The following is a 17,071-nucleotide window of genomic DNA, read 5'->3' as shown; positions in this document are numbered from 1 at the left end:
GTTTATAAAATGTTTTAATTGAAAATTTTAAAGAAGTACATAGATTAGTACTGTATTTACATGATTTTCATCCATTCTTCCCTGCCCACAAATATTTCCATGTCCTCCATACTTCCTTTTAACTTCACAACCTCTTTTTCATTAATTATTATTGCCACACACACACACACACACACACACACACTCCAAACCATCCCTACAGAGAATACTGAGAGAGGAATAAGCCAATGAAAGAGGCTATAGCAAGAAACATATGAAGCTATAATTTCAGAAATAAAAACAGAACTAAGAACACAAACAGATTAATAATAAAAAAGAACAGCAATCAACAGACACCTTTCACCATTAACTTTAAATATTAACACCATCAACTTGATCGTCAAAAGACACAGGTTAAATGAACAGACCTCAAGTGAACTTTTGAATGCAAGTTGAAAATAAATTACCTTTTTCAGTGTGGCTTCTTATTTAGAGGAAGCTAAAATGTAATAAGCATCTGTTTAAAGGAGATGATAAACCTAAAGTTCACTTATACCAATTTTAAGCCTGTGCTAAATGAGACCTATGTAAATGCTGAGTAATGATAATAATACCATAAGGTAAAGTAAAACAAACAAAAACAGGATAAAACAAAACAACTGAAAAAAGTGCTAAAGAAAAAGGACAGGAAACACATACAGATGCAGAGATGCACACACACACACAAAATCAGAAATCATATATATAAGCAAAAACCTGCAAGGTATAAACAAACAAACAAACAAATAGCTTTCCCTGGAAACCCACTGGCCATGCAGTCCAGTTTGTCAGTTAGGCAGTCTTCAACTCTCCTTCCTGTTCAGTGCCAATCCCCAAGTCTTAGCCTCAGCTGTGTAACAAACCACCTCCAGTGGACCCTGTTTCCATTCTGCTCCCAATCCCAAGAGGATCATGTAGGTCTTCTAAACAGCCTTTCTTCATTACCTCATCCCTTTGTCCCAGCCATTAACTTCGGGAAGCACTCCCTAAAAACCTGCAGTCCTGTCAGTTAGGGAATCAGGTAGGTGGTCCTCATTTTCCCTCCTGTCCTTCAATTCCAGTCTGCCAGTCTTATTCCCAGATCTGTAGCGGACTACCTGGTATGGACTAACCTTCTTCCCTGACCCCATTTCCAGGGTGCTATGCAAATCCTGGCAGTGTACCTAGCTTTTCTACCTCCTGTGGGCCCTCTCAGCAGCCCAGCTCCTCTATCCTATCCCAGTTCCTTAGTGTTAGCTCCCAATATCTACTAGCTATCTGGGACCTCCAAGTCAGGACTTATCAGGATCCCAGAAGAAATTCTTACCAAGCAACACATAGGCACCACACTCTTCTAAAAATCCAGAGAGGGCAACAGAAGCCAAGCACAAAACATCCACCCAACAAAGAAAAGACCAGATATCAGTGTCTAGAATTAAAATTATCACATAGTCTGAGGAGCGTGGATAGATGTTCTACAAACTCTAAGAGACCACAGATGCCAGCCCAGACTACTATACCCAGAAAAACTTTCAACCACAATAAATGGAGATAAAAAGATATTCCATGACAAAACTAAACTGAAAGAGTGTATATGTACAGATCTAGCTAAACAGAAGGTGCTAGGAGAATTTCAACCTGAAAAAGTTAACACCACCAAGAAAAAAAGAAAACATAAGGAATAAATAATCTAAGACCAGCAATCAAGAGTGGAAAAAACCCACTCCACACAAACAAAATAATGGCAATCAATAAACAGTTCTCATTGATTATTTTCAATATCAACACTCTCGATTCCCCCATAAGAAACTTTAACAGATTGGATTTGAAAACAGTCTCCATACTTCTGTTGCATCCAAGAAACACCTTAAAATCAAAGATAGCTATTACTTCAGGGTAAAAGGATGGAAAAAGATATTCCAGAAAAATGGAGTCAAGAAGAAAAACAGATTTGCCATTGTTGATATCTGACAAAATAGACTTCATGGCAGTTCAGTGTCCAAGTGGGTCCCTAAGTAAGGGGAACAGGGTCTGTCTCTGACATGATCTTTGTGGCTGGCTCTTTGATCACCTCCCCCTGAGGGAGGGAGCAGCCTTACCAGGCCACAGATGAAGACAATGCAGCCAGTCCTGATGAGACCTGATTGGCTAGGGTCAGATGGAAGGTGAGAAAGACCTCCCCTATCAGTGGACTTGGAGAGAGGCATGGTCGAAGATGAGAGAGGGAGGGTGGCATTGCAAGTAAATGAGGGAGAGGGCTACATCTGGGATACAAAGTGAATAAACTATAATTAATATTAATAAAAATAAAAATATACTTCAAACTAAAACTAATCAGAAGATGAGAAACATAATCTCAAAGGAAAAATTCACCAAGAGGACATTCCAGTATTAAACATATGCACCAAATGCAAGCACACCCAAGTTCATAAATCACTCCTACAGCTAAAAGTCATATATTGACTCTCACACAGAGTTAATGATTTCAGTAGCCCACTTTCACCAATAGACAAGTCATCCAGACAAAAACTAAACAGAGAAACACTAGAATTAAATGATGTCATAAGTCAAATAGAACTACCTGATATTTACAGAACATTTCACCTAAGCACAGAAGAAAATACTGTCTTCTAAGAAGCTCATGGAACTTTTCCCAAAATTGACTACATATAGTCTCTACATAAAAAAAAAAAAATTGGAATAACGGCTTGCATTCTTTCTGGCCACCACACCTTAAAGCTGGACAACAACAATAATAAAAACAACAGAAAGTATAAAAACTCATGAAACTTAACAACTCATTACTGAATAAAAAATTTGTAAATGAAGTTATGATGTTTTAGTATTGAATGAAAAAGAAAACATAACATCTCCAAACTTGTTCTAAGATGCAAGTAAGTTCATAGCACTAAATGCCTACATAAAAAAAAATGTAGAAATCTCATATTAGTAACTTAAAGGCACACTGAAAAGCCCCCAAACAAACAAACAAACAAAAAAAAAGAAATGACATCCAACACAAGTAAATGGCAAGAAACAATCAAACTAGGCTGCAGCCAATAAAATAGAAGCAAACAAAACAGTACAAAGAATCAATGAAACAAAGAGTTGGTTCTTTGAGAAATCACTAAGATGTACACATGTAGAGGAATTTTAATCCAGCAGCATGGCTACTCTGGCTGGAATACAGACCAGCCTTTAATCCCAAGAGACAGAGGCAAGCACATTCAAGGCCAGCCTGTTATAGAACACATTTTAGGTAAGGAAAAGCTTAGGTCCAGGAGTGGTGGTACATGCATTTAATCCCAGCATTTAGGGGAGAGAGGCATGCAGATCTGTGAGTTTACTTCGGGTAGTTTGGTTGAGTCAATGAGTTGAATGCCCAGTATGGTGGTGCATGCCTTTAATCCCAATGCTCTGGGAGGCAGAGGCATTCAGAATTCTAGGTCAGTCTGGTCTACAAAGAGAGTCCAGGACAGCCAAGGCTACACAGAGAAACACTGTATCAAAACAAACAAACACACAAAATAGACAAAAAAAATTAATGTGTTGACAGGCAGTGCAGTCAGCCAGGCTTGATGGCACACACCTGTAATTCTAGCACTCAGGGAGGCAGAGGCAAGCAGATCTCTGTGAGTTCCAGGCCAGCTTGGTCTATAAATAGAATCCAGGACAGCTAAGACTACACAGAGAAACCCTCCCTTGGAGGTGGGGGGCAGTACAATGGAGCTGAGTTTGTGGCAGTTCAGTTTATGGAATTCAAAGGCAGTTTTACTAGGACAGTTTTACAGACAGGTTGAAGAGAGTACAAGCTAGACACAGGTGAAGACACATGAGCCAGAGAGTGAGAAGGAGCTAGAAGATTAGAACAGCTTGCTAGCATTAGTTTGAGGCCAAGCAGAGCAATTCAGTCAGAAGCACAGAGAAGCCAGAATGAATCAGTCAGTATGGATAGGAGTTTGAGCCAGAACAGCTGAGTTGAACCAGCCAGCCAGAGTTCAGAAAGATCTAGAAAGAATGAGCTTATTCAGCAGTAAGTGTCAGAGGTTGAAAACATTCTAGGCCTAGATTAGATTGTAGAAGCTTCCAGGACTAGGCCTAGCAGAAGGAGGCAGTAAGCCTCCAACATGATAATTACATCAGGCCCATAAAATTTACTTTACAGACATATTCTTAGCCAAATTAACTAAAAAGTAGAGAGAAGAGATCTAATGTAGAGATGGGGTGTAGAGGGAATCTACACAACAATAGACACCAAGGAAATTCAGATGCTCATAGGAGACTTTAAAAATGTGTACTGCACCACAATGGACAATCTAAAAGAAGTGGATAAATTTCTTGATACATACAGCCTCCCAAAGTTCAATCAGGATCAGATAAACAAAAACAACACACTACCACCACCACAACAACAACACAGACCTATAACCCCTAGTGAAATAGAAGCAGTAATTAATCTTCAAATTATTCCACAAAAGAGAAACAGAAGATTGTCCAGTTTTTCTTTATGAAGCCAGTTTCCCTAATATTTAAACCACATAAAAGTGGAAGAAAGAAGGAAAATTACAGACCAGTATTCCTTATGAACAGAGATTTAAATCTTCTCATTAAATACTTGAAAAGCAAATCCAAGAACATATCACGGGTGTGATACAATGGAATGTCCTTTGAGTATATGCCCAGGAGTGGTATAGCTGGGTCTTGAGGTAGAGCTATTCCCAGTTTTCTGAGAAAGTGCCACATTGATTTCTGATGTGGCTGTACAAGTTTACACTCCCTCTAGCAATGTAGCATTGTTTCCCTTGCTCCACACCTTCACCAGCATGTGCTGTCGCTTGAGTTTTTGATCTTTGCCATTCTGACGGGTGTGAAACACAATCTCAAAGTCCTTTTGATTTGCATTTTCCTGATGAAAATCAGGGAAATCTTTTTTTTAAACTTTTTTTTCACTTTTATTAATTACACTTTATTCACTTTGTATCCCCCCTATAAACCCCTCCCTCCTCCCCTCCCGATCCCACCCTCCCTCCCTCTTCTTCACACATGCCCTTCCCCAAGTCCACTGATAGGGGAGGTCCTCCTCTCCTTCCTTCTGATCTTAGTCTATCAGATATCATCAGGAGTGGCTGCATTGTCATCCTCTGTGGCCTGGTAAGGCTGCTCCCCCCTCAGGGGGAGGTGATCAAAGAGCAGACCAATCAGTTCATGTCAGAGGCAGTCCCTCTTCCCATTACTATGGAAGCCACTTGGACAATGAACTGCCATGGGCTACATTTGTGTAGGTGTTCTTGGTTATCTCCATGCATGATACTTGGTTGGAATATGAGATTCTGGAAAGACCCCTGTGCCTAGATTTTTTGGTTCTGTTGCTCTCCTTGTGGAGCTCTTGTCCTCTCCAGATCTTACTATTTCCCACTTCTTTCATAAAATTCCATGCACTCTGCCCAACAGTTGGCCATAAGTGATTCTTGACCATTTGAAATTTCTCCACTGAGAATTGTTTAGATTTGTAAAACACATTTTAATTAAATTATTTTCTTTGTTGATGTTTAGTTACTTGGGTTCATTATTTATTTGGGAAATTAGCCTTCTGTCAGGTGTGGAGTTGGTGAATCTTTTCCCATTCATTATGCTGCTCTTTTGTCCTCATGACAGTGTCCTTTGCCTTAAAGAAGCTTTTCTGTTCCATGAGATCCCATTTATTAATTGTTGATCTTAGTGTCTATGCTATTGGCGTTCTGTTCAGGAAGTTTTCTGTGTGCCAATGACTTTAAGGCTGTTTCCCACTTTCTCTTTTTTTAAGTTCTGTGTACTGGTTTTATGTTGAGGTATTTGATCCACTTGGACTTGAGTTTTGTGCAGGGTGATACATACGAATCTAATTCCATTCTTCTACACGCTGACATCCAGTTAGACCAGCAGAATTTGTTGAAGATGCTTTCTTTTTTTTCAATTGTATAATTCTGGCTTCTTTATGAAAAATCTTGTGTCCATGGGTGCACAGATTTCTGGTCTTCAACTTGACTTCATTGATCAACCTGTCTGTTTGTATGCTAGTACAATACATTTTTTTATTACTATTGTTTTGTAATAAAGCTTGAATGAAGGGATTTTGATACCTCCAGAAGTACTTCTATTTTACAGAACTGGTTTTTAGCTATTATGTGCTTTGCTTTTTTCCATATGGAGTTTAGTATTGTTCTTTCAAGGCCTGTAAATAATTGTTTTGGAATTTTGATGGGGATTTCATTAAATCTGTAGATTGTTTTTGATGTCTATTTTTACTATGGTAATCCTACAGATCCATGTGCACAGGAGAGCTATGAACTTTCCTCTTAGCATCACTTTTATTTTTGTCCCATAAGTTTGGATATGTTGTGCATTCATTTTCATTGAATTCTAGGAACCTTGTTAATCTAAACATTGTTTTCTTTTCTTCTTTTCTTTTATTTTTTAGGTACAAAATGCTAGTGACTTGCTGATCAAGCCCCTGGAAACTTTTCGGAAGGAACAAATAGGTTTCACAAAGGTATAGTTTTTGTATTAAATGTATAAGGTCCTTTGTTTTTAATAGCAGTTGAATAGGTTTATTTATTTATTTGGGGAGTATCACTCATCATTCTGCAATGATTTAGTGGTTAACTCTATAAGAGAAGAAGATGCTTGGATATCTCAGATAGCTGTTTACCTTATTTTAGAGTTTAATTCTGTGAGTATTTCCAAAAGAAAGTGGCATTTGAGTTGCTTGGCTTCTTTAATCCTTTTGGGTGGGTGTCACTTAATTAATTGAGAGCCTCCATAGACCGAAGGGATGGACAAAGTTTGAATTGATTACTAGACCACATGACTTGGGACATGGAATCTTTGCTCTCAGTATAATTGATTCTTAGTTCTTCAAACCCAAATTGGAATGCATAGCAATAAATCTCAGGCTATTGACCCTTTCATACCATCCTACTGGTATTTCTTACTGTTTCCCTGTGGCAGATCATAAAGCTTCTTAGCTTCTGTAATCATGTGAGCAGGTGCCTTAGAATAAATCTCTCTTTCTCTTTTTCACTCAAACTCCTTATCTCACTCTCTAGCTAATACAGAAAGTAGTATAGGATGTAGGCTGTAACAAATAGAGTCATGTGCCACTTAGCAATGTTAATACACTTAGCAATGTTAATACATTCTGAGAAATGTATCTGTAGGTGATTTTATTCTTATGTGACCATCATAGAGAATACAGAACTAGATTGTATAGATCACTCAGTGTAGTTTTTTAAAATACATTTTGAAATGCAGTAAGCATGAGATATTTGAGGCTACACCAGTATGATATAACTTAATGTTTAACAGTAAATGATTTATAAGTCTTATACTCTAAAATACTGATAAAAGTATGGTGTAGTAAATATATAATTTAACATAGTTTTATTCCTTATCATGAATTAAGCACATAATTGGACCAGCACATCCAATTATGTTATTGATAACACAGTACACAGTATCACAGGCTTAAGTGATGCCTGATGCTATGATGCTATGGCTGTAAGGTCATGAGAGTGGCAGGAACTTTTCTTTTTTTTTTTTTTTTTTTTCTAAATTGTGTATTTTTTTTTTTTTTTTTTTTTACTCTTGTTTATGCATGATTTTTTTTTTTTTTTTCAATGCAGTTTATTCAGGAACATTGAACAATCCTCGGACCCCGGGGAAAGCCAGCCCACAGCTTAAATAGCCTCTGGGTAGCCAACCCAGGCGTGCCACGGGGGCAATGCAGATAGGTCCACATACATGGAAGCAAGCCAGATCCTCAGCCTTAGCCAAATGTGGAGTTGTTCATGACAGAGAGCACTCACCATCGGGAAGGTGGAAGGCGGAAACCAGCTCCATCTTTAAGGCATAGCATTCCGCAGCTCTCTACAGTTCCCCCTTTTTGTTTTAGACGCATCAGGCAAGAGTAGAGGTCTGATCTCTGATATTAGAAATAAATTGGGACTTTGTACAGATGTTCATTTAGGTGTCATCCACCCAAAGAGCATCAGACCGTCCGATACCTTTTTCTCAGAGGCGGGACCTGGGGCATCAACCCGCATGCAATCAGACATGCTCTTCTCTGGGTCCAAAGCGGCTGACCCTGAGTGCAGTGCTTAGCCTCGCATCCTGAGCGTATCATTTTAGCTTTTTATGGTATCCAACCATGCTTGGGGAGAATGTCCTGCTTCAATGGCTGTAAAGGCCTGAATGATCATGGCTGCATCACACTGTTGTGAGACTCTAATCTTGCATATATACCACAGGCAAACCAAGGAGACCAACACCAGAAGGCCTGCTAACTCTCCCATGCCCGCCCATTCCTTCAGATGATTCATGGCTGCAGCAATCCATGTTGATAATCCTGTGGCTAGTCCTGCGTCCACTCCGGTAGAATTTACTGTGACAATGGCCACTCTCAGCTGCTCCATCGTAGTATCGAATTCTCCAGTCCAATTACCTAAAATATAGCTCGACAATTGTTTAGACAGATTTGCAGCACAGGAAAAATTCTCATGTTGTATGCTAGTGACACAAAGTCCAGCATACTTTCATTGACAGCCAGGTTGAGCGATTTGCCATAGGGTATCAATTTGCTCCTGCAAGAGGTCAATCCTCTGATTGAACACCATCAAGCTTCCTTTTAGTTGAGCATTAATTCCTTTATGTACAACTAAGGCATGAGCTACATTGGCTAAATGATTATTCAGGGTTTGAGCAGTCTGCCCAGTATGACTCATGGCTAATGCCCTGGTGGTAGCTCCAACAGCCGTCAATGAGATGGTAGTAACAATGGTGGCTGTAGTTCCAAGATCCCTTTTCTGTCTGAAGAGAGTCATAGCGTGAGGGGCATCAATGGGCATAGGCACCCAGTGAGGCATGCGAGTAACCAGGGCATACCTAACTTTACTAGCATTCCAGCATTGGGCAAAAAAGCAAGTATCATTACCACAATTACTTGGCTCTATCTGGCTAATAATGAATAAAAATGGGGGATATAGACAAACAGGTGTGGGCTTATAGGAAATATTATGAGAAGCCTTAACCCCTCGTTGGAACATCCTGCGTCAGTTCTAGAACTAGCAGTGGTGGTGTCCGAGGTCTGAGTAGGTTCAGGAGACCATTGCCCCCAGGGGCGAGACGTGCTCCATGCCAATTGACTAACTCCATGTTTTCCTCCAATTTTGAAAGTCATTTAAGGTTCTTAAATTACTTTTTTCCCTTTTTTCTTAAATTTTTCATGAATTACACTTTATTCATTCTGCATCCCCCCATAAGCCCCTCCCTCCTCCCATCCCAATCCCACCCTCCCTCCTCCCTCTGCTTGCATGCCACTCCCCAAGTCCACTAATAGGGGAGGTTCTCCTCTCCTTTCTGATCTTAGTCTGTCAGTTCACATCAAAAGTGGCTGCATTGTCCTCTACTATGGCCTGGTAAGGCTGCTCCCCCCCCCCCAGAGGGAGGTGATCAAAGAGCAGGCCAATCAGATTATGTCAGAGGCAGTCCCTCTTCACATTACTATGTAACCCAATTGGACTCTGAACTGCCCTGGGCTACATCTGTGCAGGGGTTCTAGGTTATCTCCATGAATAGTCCTTGGTTGGAGTATGAGTCTCTGGGAAGTTCCCTATGTTCAAATTTTCTTGTTCTGTTGCTCTCCTTGTGGAGACCCTGTCCTCTCCAGCTCTTACTATTTCCCAGTTCTTACCTAAAATTCCGTTCACTCTGCCCAACAGTTGCCCACCAGGCTCAGCATCTGCTTTGATAGTCTGAAGGGCAGAGGCTTTCAGAGGCCCTCTGTGGTAGGTTCCTAGGTTGTTTCCTGTTTTCTTCTTCTTCTGATGTCCATCCTCTTTGCCTTTCTGGATGGGGTTTGGACTTTTTAGTTAGGGTCCTCTCTCTTGCTTAGTTTCTTTAGATGCACAGGTTTTAGTGGGTTTGTCCTATGTTGTATGTCTATATGAGTGAGTATATACCATGTGTGTCTTTTTGCTTCTGAGACAACTCACTCAGGATGATCCTTTCCAGATCCCACCATTTACCTGCAAATTTCATGATTTCCTTATTTTTCATTGCTGAGTAATATTCCATTGTGTAGATGTACCACAATTTCTGCATCCATTCTTCAGTTGAGGGGCATCTGGGTTGTTTCCAGCTTCTGGCTATTACAAATAAAGCTGCTACAAACATGGTTGAGCAAATGTCCTTTTTGTGTACTTGAGCCTCTTTTGGATATATGCCCAGGAGTGGTATGGCTGGATCTTGAGGAAGCGCTATTCCTAGTTGTCTGAGAAAGCGCCAGATTGATTTCCAGAGTGGTTGTACAAGTTTACATTCCCACCAGCAGTGGAGAAGGGTTCCCCTTTCTCCACAACCTCTCCAGCATGTGTTGTCACTTGAGTTTTTGATTTTGGCCATTCTCATGGGTGTAAGGTGAAATCTCAGGGTTGTTTTGATTTGCATTTCCCTAATGGCTAATGAGGTTGAGCATTTCTTTAAGTGCTTCTCTGCCATTCGGTATTCCTCTACAGAGAATTCTCTGTTTAGCTCTGTTCCCCATTTTTTAAGTGGATTACTTGGTTTGCTGCTTTTCAGCTTCTTTAGTTCTTTATATATACTGGCAGGAACTTTTCTATTCTTTCATGATATCCCTTATCTCCCTTTCCTTTCACTATCTTCCCTCTTCCTCCTTTCACTCTACTCTCCTGAACATCTATTTCTTCCCCTTTGTTGTCTTTACTTTTTCTAATAAAATATCAGTGTTGCTCAGGAAGGACTCAAATACCTGATCTTCTTTTTTAAGTTCCTGAATGTTGGGCTTGTAAGGTTGCCCCACCACACCCAATTCTTTTAATAATCTTTTGGGGCCACAGCATGTAGGTAGTCTGTTGTTGAAAAATGTCAAATGTATGTATATTGCATATAACTATATCTAATAACAATCATGAAAGCACCATCAGAACCAAACACTTGATCGTCTGTGAGACCACAGTGAACAGTGTTTAGGGCCAACCTTCAGAAAGGTAAGAGTGATATTACTTTTTAGGAACAACCACGGCACTCAACCAAAGAGGATTATTCTGAAACCTCAAGATCTCAAGGTGTTTGACTTGTCTGATTTGCAACTTACTTGGGATCCACCAGTCCTTCACATTTTTGTCTTCTGCAATGAGGATGTCTGTCTTATGCCCATACCTGCATCTTTCTAGAAGTATGTTGATTGTTTGTTATCAGGCCCACAGCTAAAGATAACTGTACCTCAACTATCAACCATATCTAAGTCATGTCATAAAATGAATAGGTTAAACTTTGCACTTCAGGCATTTGAAGCAATACTGGAATGAGTTTGTAATGAAAGTTTGGGTTTCTTTAAAAATTCAGTTATGTTATGTAAATATGCTTTTGTTTTAATCCCAAGGTTGGGATTTTAGTTTGTCCACAGCTGTTAATTGTCTCCTGTTGGGTGTGGTCTTTGCCAGCTGGTAATGGCCTGTCTTATGCAGCATGGAAAGGGGTATGGTCTAGGACTCTGAGGGATATAAATATGAGACTCAATAAGGAAAAGTATGGCAGGTTGCAGAGACAGGAGACAGGCAGTGTCACAGTTTGGAAAGACCAGAGACAGACGGTGTTGTGGCTGGGAGGAGACAGATGGAGAGAAATGTTTCAATGCAGCAGCTTGGAGGAGTCTGCTTGCTGCATTTGCTCTTAATGGAGATTGGTATAGTCCTCCCCTCCAAAACCCCATAGATCCTAAACAGCCAAGAAAAGTAAAGGGGTATGCACCTCCTCTCCCCACTACCCTCTTTTTTCTTTTCTAGGGTTAAAAGATGGTGGAAGGGAGGTAGAGACTTAAATACCCCAAATAAAGTATAGATTAAAAATGAGTGCTACATGAGTTGACTTTTAAAGCTGTTGGGATGAATTGACTATATTCTGCCTGAGAGAGAGGAGTGAAGCTGGTGTGGATAGGGATGGGTAGAATGTCATGTGTGTGTGTCCCCAGTTCCAGCTATAGAAATTCTAAACTCTGTAAATATTTCCATTTCTTTTTATGGTTTCAGTTACTTCATTTGGAAAATGAGGTGCATAAAAATAATAGCCATCATTGGGCTAAGTGCTTTGCATTTTTTCTGTACCAGAGAAGTTCTTGGAGGTGTCTGGCAGGGAGGTAATGATACTTATACAAATATACAAAAGAAATAAAATGGCAAAAGTTATAGAGTTAGTGCCAATGGCCTGGACTGAAATACAAAGGTCTTTTTAGCTTCAGATTTTACTCATTTTTGAGATAGGATTTCACCATGAAGATGAGGCTGTCCTGGAATGTCTTTCTCCTTCAGCCTCCCCAGTGTTGGCATTACAGGTGTACCCTACCATGATCTGTGCGGAACTTTAGGCTGGCCTCTTACTCATGCTTCTCCTGCCTTGGATGCTTGAGTGCTGAGCTTCTATGTATGTATAACTGCAGCGTGTTTAGTTTACCATTATGATAGCCATAAGATATTTATGTTTCAAGTCCTTAGTGTTGCTAGCCACATTTTAAATCCTTACTAGTCACAGGTAGATAGTAGCTATATAGTTGGAAAGCTTATCCATAGACTCTGTCCATCATCATTGAAAGGTCTGTTGCACAGTACAATATCAGATAATTTTAGTTTCATTATCCCTGAAACTCTTTCATTACTCAACATGTCAAAAGGGATATGAATACCTTCAGTTTAAATTTTTTTTCAGCCTAGTAAACAAAACTATTTCCAAGGTGTATTCAGCATGTTGCCAAAGTATTCTTTCCTGTATAGGTTAAAATGTATCATCTTGAACAAGTGTCCAGACCTAATATTTAGAATAAAAATACACCTTGCAGTGGCTATCATTGGAATACCATGGCAATTGAGTTGGATAAAGGATATGAAAGTAGCAGGAAAGAGACATTGTCATGTCAATTAGAATCTTCAACGTCATTGAGATATAAAGAGTATGAAATGGAAATTTGAGATTATAGCTCAGTGGTATAGTGCTTGCCCAACAAATGTGAGGCCCTGGGTTCTATGTCCCCCTCTCACATGAAAATGAAAATGAAAATGGCAAAAATAATCAGTAGATGTACTCCTAGTGCTTGATATCATGAGTGAAGGTGATATTATCATTAAAGCATTGTGAATAGTCTAAATAACCCAGAAATGTTGTAGTCTACTAGTTTCATCTGGAGTCTAATTACTATCAAAATTTATTTGGGTAAGGGTATACTTAAAAGACAGAAGAAGCTTTGAAATTATAAACGTGATATAAAAATAATTGCCATTTGTTAAATTTCAGTTATTATCTAACACTGAAAAGGGTTGAAGTGATCATGTGTTTTGAAGCCTGCATATCTCACTTGCTTTTAATTCTGGATGAGACCAGTAAAAGCGAAGTAAGGATATGCTTTAGTGGTTGATTGTCTATCGTGTAGAAAGGGAAATTCCGTGGTATGTTTTATGTGTACCAGGCCTATTAGTTTGGTTATTTTTATCAATGCTGTCTCCGCACAGCAAACTTGTGAGGTAGGACTTAAAATTTATTGTCAAAATGAAGAGACTGAGACACTGAAGGGTTAAAGTGCCCACCAGTCTTTTTCCAATCCTAAAAATTCATCTTTATCAGTCAGGCTGGCCTGCACCACTGCAAAGACCCAGGCAATGTTAGAATCTCAAATAGAGTGCCTGGAATTATTCCAATAGTGAAATTTAAGAAAGAGCAAATTACACTTAACTAAGGGCCAGGAAATGAAGTTGTTAATCTACTGTTCTCTTTTGTTTTTCATTGCCTCCCAGTTCCAAATTCACCCATCCATATCTTCTCTGTGATAACAGACAGTTCCGTCAGTTATCTCTCTACAGTTAACATGGCATTACGCTTTCTCAATAGCAACACTGCAGGTGGAAGTGACTTAATGTTTTTAGGGGCTGCATGGTGGGCTGCTACAGTGGGGGGGCTGTGATCCAGCCACTACTGTATTGCCAACCATGAAGCTTATGTCTTTTAATAATATTCCGCATGTTTATCAATCTTAAAAGGCCTCAGACATTCATATGTTACTCTAACCTTTCTTTGTGGTTACTCCTACACACATCACCAGTCCTGTCCATTGCGATGAAGCTTTAGTGTGACACAGCAGATGTCCTTGCTGGGCCTTTATATAGTCTGATAGTGTTTAGGGGATTCACCCTGAGCCTGGCAAGCCCCCCGTGAAGTTCACCTTCAACTTATCGTATCCCCCTCTCTCTGTAATAGTGTGCTGGTTATCTCTGGAGAGATAACTTCCTTCTAATTAGTGAGCATAAACTACCAAGACAAACAATCAGATCTCACTTCTACCCAGAGGATTATATTACCATGTTCCTAGTGAGGTCTGATCTTTATCCAGTTTTGTCTTATTTTCTTTAACCTTATGAGACCATATAAAATTTCCTTAAATTGTATAGATACTCTGTTGTAATGATCCCTCCCTTTGTAGTACATGGGATAAATCCTAGGTTCTTGTACATGCTGGGCAAATGCTCTACCACTGAACTATAACCCTGTTGAAAAGTTTTTGTTTTGAGACAGTGTCTCAATACATTGCTGGCCTTGAATTCACTCTAGTCTAAGGAAGACTAAAACTTTTGGTCATGCCCTTGGCCCCCGGCCTCACAGATCACTCCCACCAGGCCTGGCTTGTTGTAACAATTCTTGGAAGTATAATTCTGTATCCTGATTGGGCTGAAATTGAATACACAAAACTCTGTTGCTAGCTGGCTTTATGACTTTACTAGTAGTTGCTAGGTACTATCATCACTGACATAGTAACACAGCCAGTACTATGTTCCCACTTGTGGACTTCTATTCAGGTATAGACAGATTTTGACTATGTTACAGAAGAGAAATTCAAGGTGAATCATTATAAATCAACACTATTGAATGGAAAATATTTATATAGAGACATATTGGAATAAGACTATGATCCTAAGACAGTGTGTGGGCTTCTTCAGAGACTGTCATGCTATAATGGCTGTTTATATGACTTTGTGAGGACATGGAAGGAAATAGAATGGGAAATGGAAATGTAATAATATTTTAGTAAAAAATAAAGTAACATTACTCAAGAATGTGATTTACAGCAAGGTTTTAAGATTAAGCAAAGCTTAAGTAAAGTTTAAAACTAATTTTTAAAATTAACTTAACATAAAAAAGATTTGAGCTAGTACATTGACATTACTTAGAGAACTTTCTTTTTTCAATGAAATGAGGTCATTTGGGGGAATACTATCTAATATTAGAGATAAGAAAGGATGGCTAATATAGTAAAAATCAAAGTTACAAATATTCTTGCCCGAGGTTAGTGTCATTCATTTATTGTTTTTTAACATCAATATTGGAGCTTTTTTAGAAAAACATACATTACTTCTACAGATAACTTTGGTTTGTAGGTTGTACTGAACTTTCTTGACTCTGAGTCAGCAGGGAAGACTAGATCCTGGGATCCTGTGATAATGGGTATTTTTCCATCTCATGTCTCCCAGATTTTCTCTGCTTTTGTATCCTGCCTCAGTGCAATGCCTTGTCATCTCTCTCTCTCTCTCTCTCTGTCTCACCTTTGAATGACACTGTAAAGTAGAGGCTGTTATTCTCTATTAAAAGATGAGGACACTAAGATTTAGTGTGATATGGTATCTAATATCACTCAGGTAGGAATGGTATTGCGTGGAATTGAGTTCAGGTTTTCTGGTGTAAGGCTTGTTTCATTTTATATAATTTCTCATGTGTATAATAAGAACAATTAACTGGAGATGTGCTGGGTTAATTTTCCTTGGGAGATGTGAACAAATCTTTGTATACTCCAGATAGGGCAACAACAACCAATCAAAATAACATATCCACACAAGTCTAGCTATGTTAACCAATGAGCTTATTAGACTTACTTAGAAGAGAACGCATAGGGTCACTCAAAGGTAAGAATATTATGAAAAATCCATCTTTAACATGGGTGATGATTCATTAAAGCTGCAACACAGAGAAGTTCCCAAATACATGTTAGTAAGGGTTGTGTGGATGCTACATTATTGAGATCCCACTTTCTCTTGACTGTCCACCTTCTGTATACTCTAGCAGCTCTCCTAAGACTACTTATATCTAGGGATAAGAGGAAATTGTTGAGAATCCAGTTGTGCTGTGCTCTAAGTTACTCCATACTGTATAGAAGAGTGGTTTTTCAATCTGTGCCTTACACTGAGAGTCTCCATTTTACAAGTAGTTTCAGGCTCCATTTTGAGGAAGAGAGATGATTCTGTGTCTGGGAAAACTTGTGAATGGCACCATCTGGCCCCACCCATGCAGTACAGACTGAGAAATGAGTCAAGTTACTTTTGGGAGTAGAAATCTGTTCAGAGTAAATTAAGACCATAGAGGCACATGGTATATAAAAATCATATCTGGAAAACCATGCTCAAGAACTTATCAGACACATCAGATAATGGAAGGGTGTCTCCCTCACCTGGACCCCATGATGAGGTAGACATCCACCACTTTGATGGTAATAACCCCTACCATCCATTTTCTGACTACAAAGTGCATTTGTTTAGGACTGACATGCAGATAACTCCCACGTATCCCAGGGACACATACTTGGCTAGATCTTCACTGTTGATGTGGCCTTGGATAGACCACTGTTGATGTCAAACTGATTTGACAGTTGTTCATTTCCATGTTCGCTCACCTGGATCTTATCTATCTATTAGCCCATTTCTTCATCTGGAACTTGTAATTCTCTTTTGGCTTCTGTAGCAGGAACCATCTATGTGGCTTTTTTCTGATACTACTACCAAGTTTTAAGGCTATCAACCACCAGCTTGCACCCACAGCAATTCTCCAACTTCTGTAGCTTGGTTCCATAATAGTTTATCAAGGACAAAGATTCTTTCATTCCTATAAATTTCCTGGCTTTCCTTCTCGAGTTATTTTGAAACTTGTAAAAATTTTTACCTCCTTAGCCCCATGTACTCATTTTGTTGTATAGCCTTGTGTGTGTGTGTCA

General features: G+C 39.3%; 1 protein-coding gene across 2 annotated transcripts in view; it reads left to right on the top strand.

Annotated features, from left to right (window-relative positions):
- Positions 1-17,071, top strand: part of Ophn1 (oligophrenin 1) — a 389,762-nt gene that overhangs the window by 153,131 nt on the left and 219,560 nt on the right. For both annotated transcript variants that reach the window (XM_060375008.1, XM_060375007.1), the window contains exon 5: positions 6,455-6,526. In XM_060375008.1, coding sequence (XP_060230991.1) covers positions 6,455-6,526 — 72 coding nt within the window. The remainder of the gene's footprint in view (positions 1-6,454; positions 6,527-17,071) is intronic.

The sequence above is a fragment of the Meriones unguiculatus genome, chromosome X (genome assembly GCF_030254825.1).
Source record: "Meriones unguiculatus strain TT.TT164.6M chromosome X, Bangor_MerUng_6.1, whole genome shotgun sequence".
NCBI classification, from domain to species: domain Eukaryota; kingdom Metazoa; phylum Chordata; class Mammalia; order Rodentia; family Muridae; genus Meriones; species Meriones unguiculatus.
Note: the sequence above shows the minus strand (reverse complement) of the source record. Positions and strands in the feature narration are given on the sequence as shown.